The sequence below is a fragment of the Macaca nemestrina genome, chromosome 8 (genome assembly GCF_043159975.1).
Source record: "Macaca nemestrina isolate mMacNem1 chromosome 8, mMacNem.hap1, whole genome shotgun sequence".
In the NCBI taxonomy this organism is placed as follows: Eukaryota; Metazoa; Chordata; class Mammalia; order Primates; family Cercopithecidae; genus Macaca; species Macaca nemestrina.
This window is the reverse complement of record NC_092132.1, coordinates 43876016-43892372: the sequence shown is the minus strand read 5'-3', so window position 1 is coordinate 43892372 and position 16357 is coordinate 43876016. Positions and strand designations below refer to the sequence as shown.

The 16357-nt window shown below is 38.2% G+C and overlaps 1 protein-coding gene and 1 pseudogene across 3 annotated transcripts in view; one reads left to right on the top strand and one right to left on the bottom strand.

Annotated features, from left to right (window-relative positions):
- Positions 1 to 16357, top strand: part of LOC105476041 (grainyhead like transcription factor 2) — a 184607-nt gene that overhangs the window by 63484 nt on the left and 104766 nt on the right. For all 3 annotated transcript variants that reach the window (XM_071067933.1, XM_011731661.3, XM_011731660.3), the window contains exon 4: positions 3740 to 4133. In XM_071067933.1, coding sequence (XP_070924034.1) covers positions 3740 to 4133 — 394 coding nt within the window. The remainder of the gene's footprint in view (positions 1 to 3739; positions 4134 to 16357) is intronic.
- Positions 7280 to 7752, bottom strand: LOC139355793 (probable ribosome biogenesis protein RLP24 pseudogene; annotated as a pseudogene).

Below are 16357 nucleotides of genomic sequence, written 5' to 3'. Positions count from 1 at the left end.
GATCTACAGCATATTAATGAATTAAGGTGCCGTATGTTAACATAGTATCATTACAACTGTTTGTATACAGAAGTTGCTACCTGGAAAAAACAGAATCTCAAAGACATGATCTGAATTTTCTAAAAAGTATGTTTAACACACCATTATTATCATTGCATTTTTCTCATATTACAATATTTGGTTCAATTTTAAATTCTATTGCAGATAATTACTATCTCACAATAATTCTTAGTTTTAGTTACCCATTTTTTAGATGTCTTTGTGAAGTTCTCTGGTATTAGCTTCAAAATCTAAAACTGTTGAACAGAGGCATAGTTACACATTTTAGGGTGGTGCCGAAGCTGTTATTTTCTGGTGGTATGATAATATTCAACTAGATTTATGCAATTCCATAGCTTGCTTATTTGTTTGTTTATTAGGACACCAAAGCCAAAAAATACTTTGACTTGTATTCTTTCTTTAGAATTCATAAGTTTTGCATGAATTAAATAATTAAGAAACTTGGCCCCAAATGGACTCTAACTATAGAGAAGTTGGTTAACTTTGAATATTTTGGCAAAGCCAATGAGACTGTGTGTGTGCAAAACCTAGAGTGGAAACTGAATAACAACTTCGTAGCCAATAAATGTAGACCAACTTATGTACTCCTCACCTGTAGGGGCTTATCCCCAAGTGTTAATGGTTATTTCTTCACTAAAGGCTCTGGGCTGACATGAGTTCGGGAAATCCTGGGTTTTGGTTAAACAGGTGAAGGAACGCTGGAACCTTTACTGGGTTCATGATGTTTGCAACCCACTCAGGGTGGTCTCATTATGGCAATTTTGTTTGTTTTTTATTATTGATTTCACCATGGACTTTTTTGTGTGTGTATGTGAGGAATCTCTATTAACATTCCATGCAATGTGTAAACAATGAGGTTTAGGTTTAGGACATGGTAATGTAAATGGGTGGTCTGGGTTTTGGCACCCTCCAACTACTTGGATTCAGATGAAACATAAATTCTAAATTTTCACTATTTCTTATGTACAGGTTCACGCTATTGATTTGATCACGAAACCAGGTCATTACTTAAGGCCAGAAAGTGTGTAGACTTGTGATTTTACTCCTTAGGAAATTATTTTCTAGACTTATTTCTTCCTACAAATAAACTTTTAGGTATCTTAAATATTTTTCTATTTGCTGTGTTCATGTGGAGAAATTCTTTTTGCAAGTTTCACTTCGAAGTTTCATCTGAAAAATCAAAGCTGAAAATATCAAGTCCTGCTTCACAGTTAGGCAAGCTCAAAGGCTGATGGGCTTCCTTCTTTATACACAGGAGCCAGGATAGCACAGTTCTTGGAAGAAATTTTTTTTTTTTTTTTTGAGACGGAGTTTCGCTCTTGTTGTCCAGGATGGAGTACAATGGCATGATCTCAGCTCACCGCAACCTTCGCCTCCTGGGTTCAAGCGATTCTCCTGCCTCAGCCTCCTGAGTAGCTGGTATTACATGCATGCGCCACCATGCTTGGCTAATTTTGTATTTTTAGTAGAGATGGGGTTTCTGTATGTTGGTCAGGCTAGTCTCGAACTCCTGACTTCAGGTGATCCTCCTGCCTTGGCTTCCCAAAGTGCTGGGATTACAGGTATGAGCCACAACACCCAGCCCCAGAAGAGCAAATTTTAAGAAAATATTCCTCGCAATGAGAGATGCCAGAAAGTCCCAGAAAGCACATGCTGGATAAAAAACAGAAATAAACAAACAACCCAGGCATCAGAGAGGGGGCAAAAGATATATTTTCTCACCATATTACTCAGAAGAATCCATAAATTAGTGAGAGGTGGCCCCAAAATTACACTGACCAGAGGGACTTGGCTAATAAAATCATTTTGCTGTCAACAATTATTTTCCATTAATGAGTTCTTATTTGTTTCTGCTCTCTCCTAGACTTCTTTAGTATAGATGAAAGTACTTTATTCTAGTCTGGCAAGAATTAATTTTCTACATCCTTTCCTTTATCTCTGTACCACCCAGGAGGTCTGAGATCTGAGAGATTTTATTTTACATAAGCCAAGCTACACCACTTCCTTAAGCCCCCAAAGGAATTCAGTGCTAAGGACGTCAATGAGCTCATGTTCTTTCTCAATTTGGTGAAAATATTTGAATGATAAATTCTCATTATCTTATTTCTCCTTTAAGGTGCCCACAGAATGGTAAAAATATCCTCCCCACTCCTCAATCCTTCAAATTACCATGTTTGTCCTCCTCCTGCTTTTTTCTTTTTGTATTTTAAAACTAACTTTTTGGTAAAATTTTCAAACATATACAGAAGTACAGAGAATAGTGTAATAAAGCCCCCGAATACCCATCCCATTCTCCAGTTCAACAATGACACATTTTTGCCACTGCTTAATATCTGCTTGATATTGGCCTTTTCTCTCTTTCCTTTTCTTTCTTTTTTTCAAATTGCAATAGTATTTAAAATAAATCCCTGTCATGTCATCATATTAGTTATCCTCTAACTACTTCTGTATGTCTAAAAAATAAAAATGGACATTTTATTACATAAGCTCAAAATCATTATCACCCCTAACTAAAATTAACAATACTTTTTTTTTTTTTTTTTTTTTTTTTTTTAAGACGGATTCTCACTCTGTCCCTCCCCCACCTCAGCCTCCTGAGTAGCTGAGACTACAGGTTCAAGCCACTGTGCCTGGCTAATTTTGTATTTTTAGTAGAGACAGGGTTTCACCATTTTGGCCAGGCTGGTCTTGAACTTCTGACCTCGGGTGATTCGCCTGCCTTGGGCTCCCAAAGTGCTGGGATTACAGGCGTGACCCACTGCGCCCGACAACAATACTTCCAATATCACCCAATTCCCAGTCCATATTCAATTGCCTCAAAATTCCCATTGCCTGACAAATGCCTTTTTGGTTTGTTCAGGTCAGGATCCAAACAAGAGCTACTCGTCATACTTGATTTTTATGACTTTTAAATCTCTGTTAATCTAGAACGCTTCTCCCACCCTTCCTCCTTTTTTCATGCCTTTGACTTGTTGACAAATTTAGGTCAGTAGGATGTGCTGCATTCTGGTTTGTCTGATCGCTTCTTTTTGATGTTGTTTAAGTCATTCTTTGTGTTCTTGTATTTCCTAAGAGCTGAAAGTTAGATATGAAGGTTTGATTAGACCTAGAGTCAGGTTTTTTTTTTTTTTTGAGACAGAATTTCATTCTTGTTGTCCAGGCTGGAGTGCAATGGCATGATCTCGGCTCACCACAACCTCCACCTCCAGGTTCAAGTGATTCTCCTGCCTCGGCCTCCCAAGTAGCTGGAATTACAGGCATGCGCCACCACTCCCAGCTAATTTTTTGTATTTTTTAAATAGAGACGGGGTTTCACCACGTTGGCCAGGCTGGTCTTGAACTCTTGGCCTCAGGTGATCCACCCGCCTCGGCCTCCCAAAGTGCTGGGATTACAGGCGTGAGGCACCGCTCCAGGCCTCATTTTGTTTTTGTTTGTTTTTTTACAGTGAGACTGAGTACTTCAGGTTGCATGATACCAGAGGGCGCATGGCTTACTCGTAATCCTACTTATAGTGAAGCAAGGATCCCATTGCGTTTCGTTGTGAAGTTTGCCAGCCCCCCGTCCCTTAATGGCATTAGCATTCAATGATTATTGCCTGCATTGGTTATTTTATTAGGCGTTGCCGAATGGTGATTTTTCTAATTCTATTATGTTGCGGGGGCGGGTTTGAACACACAGAAACTGCCTTGGCCCCAGTGAAGCCCAGAGTAATTTGAGTGGAGGAGAAAACCGAGTGCAAGTCCTAAAGACTGTTCCAGTGAACCTTTCCCTAAATCAAGATCACCTGGAGAATTCCAAGCGGGAACAGTACAGCATCAGCTTCCCTGAGAGCTCTGCCATCATCCCGGTGTCGGGAATCACGGTGGTGAAAGCTGAAGATTTCACACCAGTTTTCATGGCCCCACCTGTGCACTATCCCCGGGGAGATGGGGAAGAGCAACGAGTGGTTATCTTTGAACAGACTCAGTATGACGTGCCCTCGCTGGCCACCCATAGCGCCTATCTCAAGGACGACCAGCGCAGCACCCCGGACAGCACGTACAGCGAGAGCTTCAAGGACGCAGCCACAGAGGTGAGTCCCAGGCGCCATCGATGGCCGGAACTCAAACCCAGAGAGCCCCTAGCTAATTTTTTTGCTATTTCCTTTCAAAGTGTGATAAATGCATTAAACAGTAAGTTTTAGTTTCAATTAGTTTTTTAAAAGATGTGTTTGTTGGTAGTCTGGCATTCTTTCTAAACAGGTGTTAATAAACCTATCTATGTGTTTGTGTGTGGAGGAATATTTCTATTTTTCTTGGTTCTTAGATGATGGATTTCTTTGTTTTCATTTTAGTCTTAAGATTAAATATTTGTGAGGAATTAAGAGATGTTTGTTTGGAAACTTCTGCTTTGTAAAGTTTTCACCTTGATCTTTTCCAGTTTATAACCTTCCAAATGGTAGGTAGCTAAAGGTAGGACTTGTCCATTCCTTTTTAAAATACAGCATAATTTTGGCCGGATGCGGTGGCTCATGCCTGTAATCCCGGCACTTTGGGAGGCTGAAGCAGGTAGATCGAGGCCAGGAGTTCAAGACCAGCCTGGCCAACATGGTGAAATCCTGTCTCTACTAAAAATACAAAAAAAAAAAAAAAAAAAAAAAAAAAAAAAAAAAATTAACCAGATATGGTGGCAGGTGCCTGTAATCCCAAATACTTGGGAGGCTGAGGCAGGAGAATCACTCGAACCCGGGAGGCGGAGGTTGCAGTTAGCCGAGATCATGCCACTGCACTCCAGCCTGGGTGACAAGAGCGAAACTCCATCTCAAAACAAAGCAAAACAAGCCAATAAAGTTTTAAAAAACCTTGTCTGATGGAATACTCAAGAAGGAGAATTTGCATTATCAATAATTAAGTGTGTGTATGTGTGCATTCTTTCTACCTTACAAATAGAGAATATGGATTCTTAGGAGCTCATAGGACTAACTTCGCTTGTTTGTTTTAAATTCAGAAGTTCTAAGTGCACAGTTGAGAATTTTGGTAATTGTATACAGTTGTGAAACCAACGTGAGAATCTAGGTATAGAAAGTTCCCTTGCCCTGAAAATTTCCTTGAACCTCTTTGCACTTGAAGCCTTGCCTGCTCGCCTTGCATTTGGAGAGCATGGATCCGCCTACTGTCACTATAGTTTTGCCTTAGCTAAAATTTCATGTAAATAAAGTGATAGAGGATATTGTCTTCTATGTTGCCTTTTTTTTTGCTTAGCATATTTTTGAGATTCATTTATGTTGTTGCTTGTTTTTTGTTTGTTTTTGAGATGAAGTCTCACTGTGTCGCCCAGGCTGGAGTGCAGTGGCGAGATCTTGGCTCACTGCAACCCTGCCTCCCTGGTTCAAGCGATTCTCCTGCCTCAGCCTCCCGAGTTGCTGGGATTACAGGCATGTGCCACCATGCCTGGCTACATTTTGTGTGTGTGTGTGTGTGTGTGTGTGTGTGTGTGTGTGTGTGTGTTTAGTAGAGACAAGGTTTCACGATGTTACCAGGCTGGTCTTGAACTCCTGACCTCAGGTGATCCACCTGCTTCTGCCTCCCGAAGTGCTGGGATGGAGGTGTGAGCCACTGTGCCCAGCCTTGTTGCTTGTTTTAATAGTTGTTTTTTAAAATTGCTGAGTAGTAGTTCATAGTGAGTGTATATCACTATAGCTAGTCACTAGTTGATGGACATTTAGTTGCTTCCAGCTTTTGGCTATTATGAAAAATGGTGCTATAGACATTCCTGTTTATATTTTAAAGTGGACATATGCTTTCATTTCTCTCGGGTAAATACCTAGAGCTGGAATTGCTAGGCCTTGTGGCTCATGTATAGTTAACTTTATAAGGTACTATCCCTGTTTTCCACACACTTGCCAAAACTTGGTAACTTTTAAACTTTAGATCTTTTAGTGGATATGTGATAGTGTCTCATTGTGCTTTGAATTTGCATTTTTTTTAAAATGTAGTGATGTTGAACATTATTTCATGTACTTATTTGGCCCTTCCTATAACTTCCTTTGTGAAGTGTCTGTTCAAATTATTTGTCCAATTTTTAAATTGAGTTTTCTTCCTTGTATTAAGTTGTAAGAGTTCTTTATATAATGTGAATATAGGCCCTTCGTTAGTCACATATTTTGCAGTTCACTAGCCTTTTTGTTTTCTTAACTATATCTTTCCATGAGTGACAGTATTTAATCTGATTAAGTCTACTTTATTAATGTTGTCTTTTATAGTTTATACATTTGTTATATCATTTAAGAAATCTTTCCCTAATCCAATGTCACACACTTTTTTTGTTTTTCTGTTTTTCTGTAGATGTTTATTAGTTTTATGTCTTTCATGTAGGTTTCTGATTCATTTTGAAGTAATTTTTTTTCCTTTTTAAATGATTTTATTTTATGTGCAAATAATGAACAGATGTTGTACCTATAAATTCTACTTTCCAAAAATAGGAGCTTTTTAAAAGAAAACCACATAATAACTTTAAAAAGGCACTAGGATTCCTCTGCTTCTAGATCATTACTGGACTAGAAAAATAAAGTTTGTTCTATCAGAAATCACAAGTTAGAACTGAGCATTCTCCAAAGTGGAAATTCTAGAGTATAGTGTCATTCCAGCAAAGATTATTCAGTTCTCATCCCCAACATCCACAACTACCTATCAGAAGGGTTAAACCAGGTCAAAACAGTCCAGCATAATTAGGTTTAATCAAACAATGTCATTATGCTCTTCTAAGATGCAAATAAACCAAATAGGAAATACTAAAATCAAAATAACATTTGACACTGTCATACAAATTGTTAGTTCCTTGTCGTATCCCCCTTCTGTAACATTAATAAAGGGAATATTTTACTGCAAAGAATGTTTTATTTTATACATCACTAGCCATGAATTTTTGCCATTAGTTATTATACAAATGCTGCCTAGTGCCATTATCCAAATGGCATAACCATTTCACATCCACAGTTCACTTCTATAGTTATAAGTAGAATTTTCATGATTTACATAAGTACATCTATCAGTAAAAATTTAACACTGAGATGCAATCTAACATCCGTAATATCTGATGTTTTGTAGATGGAAATGTAGGAAAGATATGTTTTAATCACTTTTCATTTAAGTGACTTTATGTAAAAAATAATAATTTAGCAGTTCCAAGTCTCCAAAGGGCATTTTCAAATGTACATAAAAGAAATGGTTACAGAGATTTCTAAGAAGCATCTTCCACGTCCACATCCTCTTGTAACTGTTGTACAATTTTCTCTTCCACTGCTTCCCTTTGCCTGCAAGGGGAGCTCGGATAAGATGGATGTTTTGCTTAACTTCTTTGATATCCTGAACTTCGTAGCTCTTTATTTTTCTTCAATCTGTTCATTATAAATTTAGCCTGGCTTCAACTCGCTTCATTGCATCAATAGTTTTATTCCATAGCTCTCACTGGTATTTGATAGGTTCATTTTCACGTTTTTCAAATTCAAATGAATTATACACTGTAAGCTCTTTACCAGCTGCTTTCTGGAATGCTTTGGTTCACCTAACTTTGTGAGGATTGCACTTCTTTTTAAAGTTTTTATGGCAGTTAGATTTGCAAAATCTGAACACCTTGCAATTATTGTGGATGAACATCATCCCATGGCCAGGGTAGATGGGTCCCGAACAAAAATAACACTTCTTAATATGCATGTTGAACCTGTGTGGGTCCCCACCAACCAAACACCAAGCTTGAGAGGTGATGTGATTTTCATATATGGTGTGAGGTAAGGATTGAGACCCTTTTGTCCATACTGATATCCAACCATACTGGTTTCATTCCAGCACGGTTTGCTAAAAAGATGATCTTGTATTCATTGAATTGCCTTGGGATCTTGGTAAAACAGCAATTTATGATATAATTGTTGGTACCTTTTCCAAATTTTGACCTAGAATATGTAATGTGTATTTTTATTAGCTCAGATCAGCTTCTTCACTGTTTAGAAGCACTGCCTCTGCATTCAAGATGAGGGTCATTGGTTCCCTATTTTCCAGCCCACCTGAGCCAATAAAAGACAATGGCAGAAGGAGAGAATGTGTGGTTTTCCAATTTCCTAAAGAGGAGCAAGTGTAGTGGCAGCATGATAATATCTTTAACCTGCTGCCTATTTAATTTCCACTGGGGAAAAATGCAGCTACCTGAGTTTGAGATTTTATCTTTAAGTAATAATATTTAAAAATAATGAACATTTGATGGGTACTCACTATGTGCTGGGCGTCATCCTAAGTGATATATAAGCCTCACAAAAGCCCTTTGTGGTAGGTACTATTATTGTCATCTCTATATTCTAAATGAGGAAACTGAGGATCAGAGAGCATAAGTATGCTCATGGTCATTTAGCAGTAAGTGGGAGAGATAGGACTCAACCTAAGCTATCTGGTTTCAGGACCTAAATCCTTAACCATATGACTACACACTCAGAGAAGACTGGGGCCTTCTAATTCTCAATAGTTCCATTGCTTAAGACAGTGATTCACCAAACTCTTTTAAAAAATATCTGACTGTCCTTGGTCCATATCAGATTTTTTTTTTTTTTTTTTTTTTATCTTTCAGGTAAGCAAAGAGTACAGAAGGTTGGTGAGCAGGGACTAGCTCTCTGCAAAGTTGCCGAGAGCAACTCTTTTATACTAGGTCATAGAAGTTGCACTAGCAGCCCTGCCACTCCTGGCACCAGTCATTTCTGAGTGCCTGCTATATTCTGTGGAATAAGGGAGTGACAAAAGTGACATATGATAAATTTCTTGTCCTTAAGAGGCTGTCGTATTTCTTGGGCTCTGGTAGCTTTATAATCAAACTTTCAATGCCCTTGAAATTTAAAAAATGGTCTTAAAATTACCTTTCTGTATCATACTGCTTAAAATAGTTAATAAACTTTCTTTCTTTGTTTTTTTTAAACTGAGTGAAGGATCCTGTAGAGTCTTTGGTATTGTTGATTATTTGATTTGCTCTCAAGTAGTCAGGGGTGCTTCTGTAGAAAAGCAAATAACTGAAATTATCACTCCACGATCCCATGTGAGGTACATGCTTTTTCACCAAAAGATTGCCACTGATGTATTTTCTCACACAGTGTAGAAATATTCCATTAGTCACAGAATAGTGTATGGACGTGGTCCAATGTCAACAGAATCATCATGCTATTTGGGGGATGTGTTATCAGTTATGTTTGTATTGTAGATAAAGAGTCTTGTGAAAGGAAGCTATTGTATTTTGGGCTTTATTTTGAAGTAGATGAGAAAGTAAAGAAACATACCAGAAACTAAGTATAAAGACTATTCCCACTGATTTTGGTTGAGCTGCTTTCCTTGTCTTAGAAATCAGTGTTTACATGGCATATTGTATTTCAGCCTGATGTAAATTAAATTGAATGACCTACTATGATCGTTAGCTATTTCATTGCCAACTGGTTATAAGATTAAGTGATTTCAGAGTAATTTCACCAAGAAAATTTCATTAAGGAAAATTTGTCTAAACTCGTTTATTCTAGGCAAACTATTAAAATATCTAGAGCCCTTGTTGAATAATCAAATTTATTTTGCCATTTGATCCCAATTCTTCTGTGTGCATGTGCATGTGCATGTGCATGTGTAGTGTAGCAGGGAAGGGAGTAGTTTGTTTTAACTGAGGCTGGGATTTTTGAAAAGACAGTGGTAGCATTAAAAGTACTTTAGCCTGGGAGTGGTGGCTCATGCCTATAATCCCAGCACTTTGGGAGGCAGAGGCAGGAGGATCATTTGAGCCCATGAATTAAAGACTAGCCTGGGCAACATAGTGAGACCCTGTCTCTACAAAACTATGAAATAAATTAGCCAGATGTGGTGGCATGCACCTGTAGTCTGAGCTGCTTGGGAGGCTGAGGTGGAAGGATTGCTTTAGTCCAGGAAGTTCAGGCTGCAGCGAGCTATGATCATGCCACTGCACTCCAGCTTGGGTGACAGAGCAAGGCCCTGTCTCAGAAAAAAAAAAAAAAAAAGGTACTTTAATGGATGAATTTTAGCTAATTTGATCTATCTTTTATTCTACATCCTCTTTGTAATAACTTTTGGCAAGTACGTGTTGATTTATACTGGGTATTAGGCACCGTGGTGATGTGGAAGCTTAGGGCAAAAGGCATGCCTAGTTTCTGCTAGAAGCTTACAATCTGTCTGTATGTGTGAAGGCAAATAATGCTAGATGCCATTTACTGAGTTCTACTCTGTGTCAGGGACCAAGGCTTAGTCATTTTACATCTAATCCTTACTACCATCCTGCAAAGAAGGTGCATTATTTTTCCCATTTTACAAATGAAGAGACAGAGGTTCAGAGAGGTTAAGAAACAAACCGAAGATCATGCCATTAATAAGCAAAGAGTATAGTTGATAAATGTACAATGGAGTGGTAATTAAGACCAAAAATGTTTTAAAAAACATTTAAAAATTAAAAGATGGAAAGATTTTTATCAAAAATCATATAGATATGTAATCGTAATAAGAAATCAAAATGGAAGGAAGAATTTGTTTATTCTGTACTACAGTTTTCTATAAGTTAGTTAACAATAGTTTCTGGTTTAGGAACAAAGGAACACCAAGATCTCAGTGATTTAATGCAATAAAATGTTATTTCTTGCTAATAAAAATACTGATGCATGTCTGTACAGCTCTCTTCCAATTAGTGACTCAGGAATCCAGGGGCCCTGTATCTTGTGACATTATCATCTCTATGTGTGGTTTCTAGTATCTCCCCAGCAGAGAAAGGGAGGCTGTGGAGATGGCATACTGACTAGTAAAGTCATACTTTACTGACTTTAGTCATATTGACTAGCTGACCTGAAAGCGGCGCAACTGCACCATCTCACATTTCATTGGCTAGAACTAGCCACATGATCAACCTAACTGCAAGAGGGCCAAGAAGTTTAATTCTCCCATTAGTCCTCCCATGTGCTCAAGAATTGAGAATTATTTATGAGTGAATATCAGACAGCTCTACTGTGTCTGATGTTCATAATTCAACTCCAGGCACATTATTTGTAGAATTAACATAGTTTGCAGAGCATCTTGAAATGAAAGCAAAGAATGACTATTTGTCATTATCTGGATAGATGTATGATCATTAGTCCATTGATTTTATATTCATCTAGTCTGAAACTGGAAGTGATCCTGGATCTAAACCCTATCCAACTTGATTGATTGACAACTGGTAGTCCATTATCCCCCACAAATTTAAAGGATAAAATCTCAAAGATGTTGATTCATCTACTAAATTGGAACATGGCTTCACTTCTGATTAATGCACAGTTTTATTATGTTTATCTTAAACATATGATGCAGTGGCTATGATAACACCAAATTTCTATCATTTTGTTAATGTGTTTTAACATCAAGCAAAATTTTAGAAAATCTCTGGCATACACATTTTATACCTTAGGAGGATTTAAATCTCTCTATATGTAGTCGAAGTTGATAAGACTAGATCACGCATTTTTTAGATTAACAGGGCATTTACCCACCTCATGCATAGAACATATATGAACATCCCAGTTCTGTTAAAGCTGTTATTTAACTTTGCAGCACCATTTGACACTGTTGATCACTCTTCCCTCTTGCAAATGCTCTTGGCTTCATGTCCACAGCTTCAGTTATCATCTGTGTCCAAAAGACCTTCCAATTTTATTCTCCAGCCTGATCCTCTCTTCTGAACTAATAATCTTTATTATATCTAACTGCCCATTTGATTTTTTTACTTATCCCATCTAACTTATGATCCTCCCCCATGTTCCCCTTGTGCTCTCCACCTTCATAAGTGGCACTGCCATCCTTCTGGTTGCTCAAGCTCTTCCTTCAGTTCATCTAATCCATTATGAATTCTATCAATTTTACATTCTTAACATCTCTGAAATTCATCCATTTGTCTCCACTGTACTTCACCATACGGGCCCAAGCTGTCACTATCTCTGGCCTCTAATACTGCCATTTCAGATTTTGTACACTGTACTTGTGATAGTCTTTTCAATATGGAAATCTGATCATTCCACCCCCTCACTTAGATCCCACTGCTCTTAGGATTAAAGATCTAAATTTTTTTTTTTTTTTTTTTTGGAGATGGAGTCTTACTCTGTTGCCCAGGCTGTACTGGTGCTATCTCAGCTCACTGCAACCTCCGCCACCCGGGTTCAAGCGATTCTCCTACCTCACCCTATGGAGTAGCTGGGACTACAGGCGTGGCACCACCATGCCCAGCTAATTTTTATATTTTTAGTAGAGACAGGGTTTTGCCTTGTTGGCCAGGCTGTTCTTGAACTCCTGACCTCAAGTGATCTGCCCACCTCGGCCTCCCAAAGTGCTGAGATTACAGGCATAAGCCACTGAGCCCAGTTAAAGATCTAAGTCTTTAACGGGTTTACGAGGCACTGCGGAGTCTGTGTCTTCAATGCTTCTCCCATCTTTTCTCATACAACTTTCCTCCTTCTATCCTCTGCTCTAGGCTCCAATAGGTTCTGTGAGCCTCACATGCCCCCTTCTGACTCAGGACCTATGTGTATGTTGGTCCATGGGCTAGAACTGAGCTGTATAATACCATAGCCACTAGCCATGTGTGATTATTAAAATGAAATAAAATTAAGAATTCAGTCCATCAGTCCCACTAACTATGTTTTACATGTACATGCAGCTAGAGGCTACCATACTGGACAGTGAAAATATAGAACACTTCCATTGTTGTACAAGACCCTATTGGGCAATACTGCCCTAGAGTATTCTTTACTACCTTTCTATACCCTTCCTTCTGTGTAACTTCCTTAGGGAAGCCCCCCTTTTTTTTTTTCTGTCACTCCAATTCCTACTGGAGTCAGTTTTCTTTGTATCTAAATCCACCACCCCGGAGACGACCACAAACACATCCGTAGTCAAAGTTACACTTATTTAGCCTGCCTCAGCAGGAGACCCTTAACAGCATCTCAGTCAGGGAGAGTTGAGAGCTCTTCATAATGTTTGGTCATGTGCTGGATGAGTCCAAGGAGGGATTACAGAAGTGACAACCAGCTCTGAATTGGATACTGTCAAGATGTAGGGACACCCAGCAACTGGATATCTCATGATCATTGTTCAGAAGGAGGGAGCATTATTCACCTTGTTATTGTGTTATTATCTTCTGGGGCTCTATTGGAAGCACTGCTTACCTCCTGTCGACCTTATCCATGTTTCTCTGGAAGCATTGCACTCTCTTAGGAACATTAAGGTTGACTGCCAGTGGTGCCAATTTTCGCTTTCTCATAGCAGTGAATGTGATGAGCTCATATAGAACTGTTGCTCTTCTTCAGAATGCCTGCACACAGAATGTAGTTTTTAAAAATAAACAATTGTTTGATTAGTGTTTTTTCCTACTTGACCAGAAGCTTCATGAGAGCAGAGACATATTCTCCTTTTGTTCACCGCTGTATCTGTAGCACTGAGCACAGTGCCTGATATAAAGTAAATGTTCAGTAAATGTTTATTGAAAGAGTGAATGAATAAATGATGGGACCTAAAAAATTAGTGGCTAGTCAAAGACAAGAAATGGTTTAGCAATTTGTGATTTCCATACAGTTAAAGAAACATTGTCTTTTTGAGACATATTCTTACCAGATAGCTCATTTCCACAACACAAGAGAAAGAACAGAATTCTAATATTTGAGATTTAAATATGTTTATGATTGCCTGATGTCCAAGGTCCTTTAAGAGTAATCTATCAAATATATATTATCATACCTTCTTTACTATCATTTTTCTGAGTTCAAATTTATAGATGCACTATATCAAGTCACAGTAAAATACAGTGATGTTGGCTGTCTGACTGCCTTTTGGCATCCTACAAATTATATTAATAGGTCTCCAAACAACTGTGGAAACTTGATAACTGTATCCAGAACGACCTGAGCATTTTGGTTCTAATTCCTAATACTAATTCATTTATAGCCATATAACCCATCAATGTAATCAGGTCTCATCTAAAGGATGGTGATGTTTTCTAGGTACACTATCCATTTAATTCTTTTAAAATTATAAAGATAATGTAACAGAATTGAAGAAAAAATTTTCAGCTTAATGAAAAATAATATCTAGGCTTGTAACATGGTAACTACAGTAGTCACCACTACTATAACATGGAACTAGGAAAAACGTTTATTTTTTTCTTTTTTTATTTTATTTTATTTTATTTTTATTATTATTATACTTTAAGTTCTAGGGTACACGTGCATAACGTGCAGGTTTGTTCCATATGTATACTTGTGCCATGTTGGTGTGCTGCACCCATTAACTCGTCAGCACCCATCAACTCGTCATTTACATCAGGTATAACTCCCAGTGCAATCCTTCCCTCCTCCCCCCTCCCCATGATAGGCCCCGGTGTGTGATGTTCCCCTTCCCGAGTCCAAGTGATCTCATTGTTCAGTTCCCACCTATGAGTGAGAACATGCGGTGTTTGGTTTTCTGTTCTTGCGATAGTTTGCTGAGAATGATGATTTCCAGCTGCATCCATGTCCCTACAAAGGACACAAACTCATCCTTTTTTATGGCTGCATAGTATTCCATGGTGTATATGTACATTTAGTTTTTCACAGTTCTTATCCTCATGCATTCATGCATTGAAGTGGGATTCTGTATTTCAGCCAGCACGTAGTTGAATCTTTCTGAGTCTGAAGAGTTGTAGTATCACACCTTCTCGCGCAATCTGGGGAATTAGAACCACAGAATTTACAAGTCCAATATGCTTTAGGAGGCTAGCCTATCCTCAGACTGCAGAAATCTATGGCATGGATGGTAATCCACTCTTGCCATGTATACTAATGCTGATTCACCATGGTTTTTATGGGTTACTGCATATTCCTTCAAGCAAAGACTTTGGAAATGCATCTGTGTCTCCAAGTCACTCCTTTAAATATTTTTTTCATCATATTACCTTCCTACTCCAAAATTTTCTAAATCCTGACCATATTAAATGTAAATACATTTTCCTAAATCAGTCTGTCCAGTAGAACCTTCTGCAATGATGGAAAATTTTTTAATACTATCCAACGTTAGTCACTAGCCAATGTGTGAATGTAGTACTTGAAATGTGGCTAGTTGACTGAGGAACCGAAAGTTTAAATGTATTTCAATCTAATCAACTTAAATTTAAATAGCACATGGAGCTAGGGGCTATCATATTGGGCACCAAGACCTAAATTTTCAAGTTCCTACTAAATAACCAAGCAAGGCCTGTGTCCTTGGTCTCATGTATGCACCACATTTGTACTCATCATTTTTGTCTTGACTCACGGTGGCCCTCTTTTGCTTGGGTTACTTTCTCTCAGTTCCTTCAGTTAATCCAGGCTATCTTTGGCTTCCAAGGGTCAGAGTGAAGCTCACCAGCTCTATGAAATCCCCCTATAATTTTGCTGATCTTCCTTTCCTGGCAATGCCCATTCTATGCTTTTCCAGTCAAGACACATGAATGAATGATGATTCAACATAGACTTTCATATGTAGTCATTTGCTGTATTTCAGTTTTTTTTTTTTTAACGTGAATGTATTCCATCCCCTCGACCAATTTTTATCTCTCTGAGGCCAGGACAGTGTCATATATAATTGTGTGTTTCTTCTGGCACCAAAGCAGATGGTGAAGCCCCAGAAAATTCCCATTGAATGCTTTGCTGATTACCTAATTGATTGCAAAAGAAACACAAATCTGTACCTTTGATTCTCTGTCATGATTATTTAATCAGCCAACAAGTATTTGGGCAATGTTCATGGGATTCGTCTGGGTAAAGTTCGAAGGGAAGATCATCTTCTTGAATTCAAGGAGTAAGACTGGATAAGAAGAAGGATCATAAATATGTATGGAAACTATGATATAAGGTATGCTGAATTCCAGAGATGACGGTTAGGGGTTGTGAGGAAGTTTGGAAAATAGCTGTGATGACATTTCTCCTTTAGAAGGAAACCCTTGAAATGCTGGTCAAAGAATGTAAGTTTATTGCACAGAAATGAGAGACAAGAAGGTTATTTCTTAAGACGAGACACTTGAAAAATGGTCATAGTGAAAGAACAAGATATGTGGTCAATGAAATGCTTTTTCATCCATATTCTACAATATTCACTTCAGATCAAGAATTAGGGCTTTTGGTCATCTACTTTTGAAAAGGTTCTAAAACGTAGCAAAGCACATCCTATATGCACTGTGCATACAATTGAACATCTTGAGACCCAAGCTTCTTTGTGTGTAATACTAAACTTAGTTTCCCCAGAAAACCTACTCTTACAATAT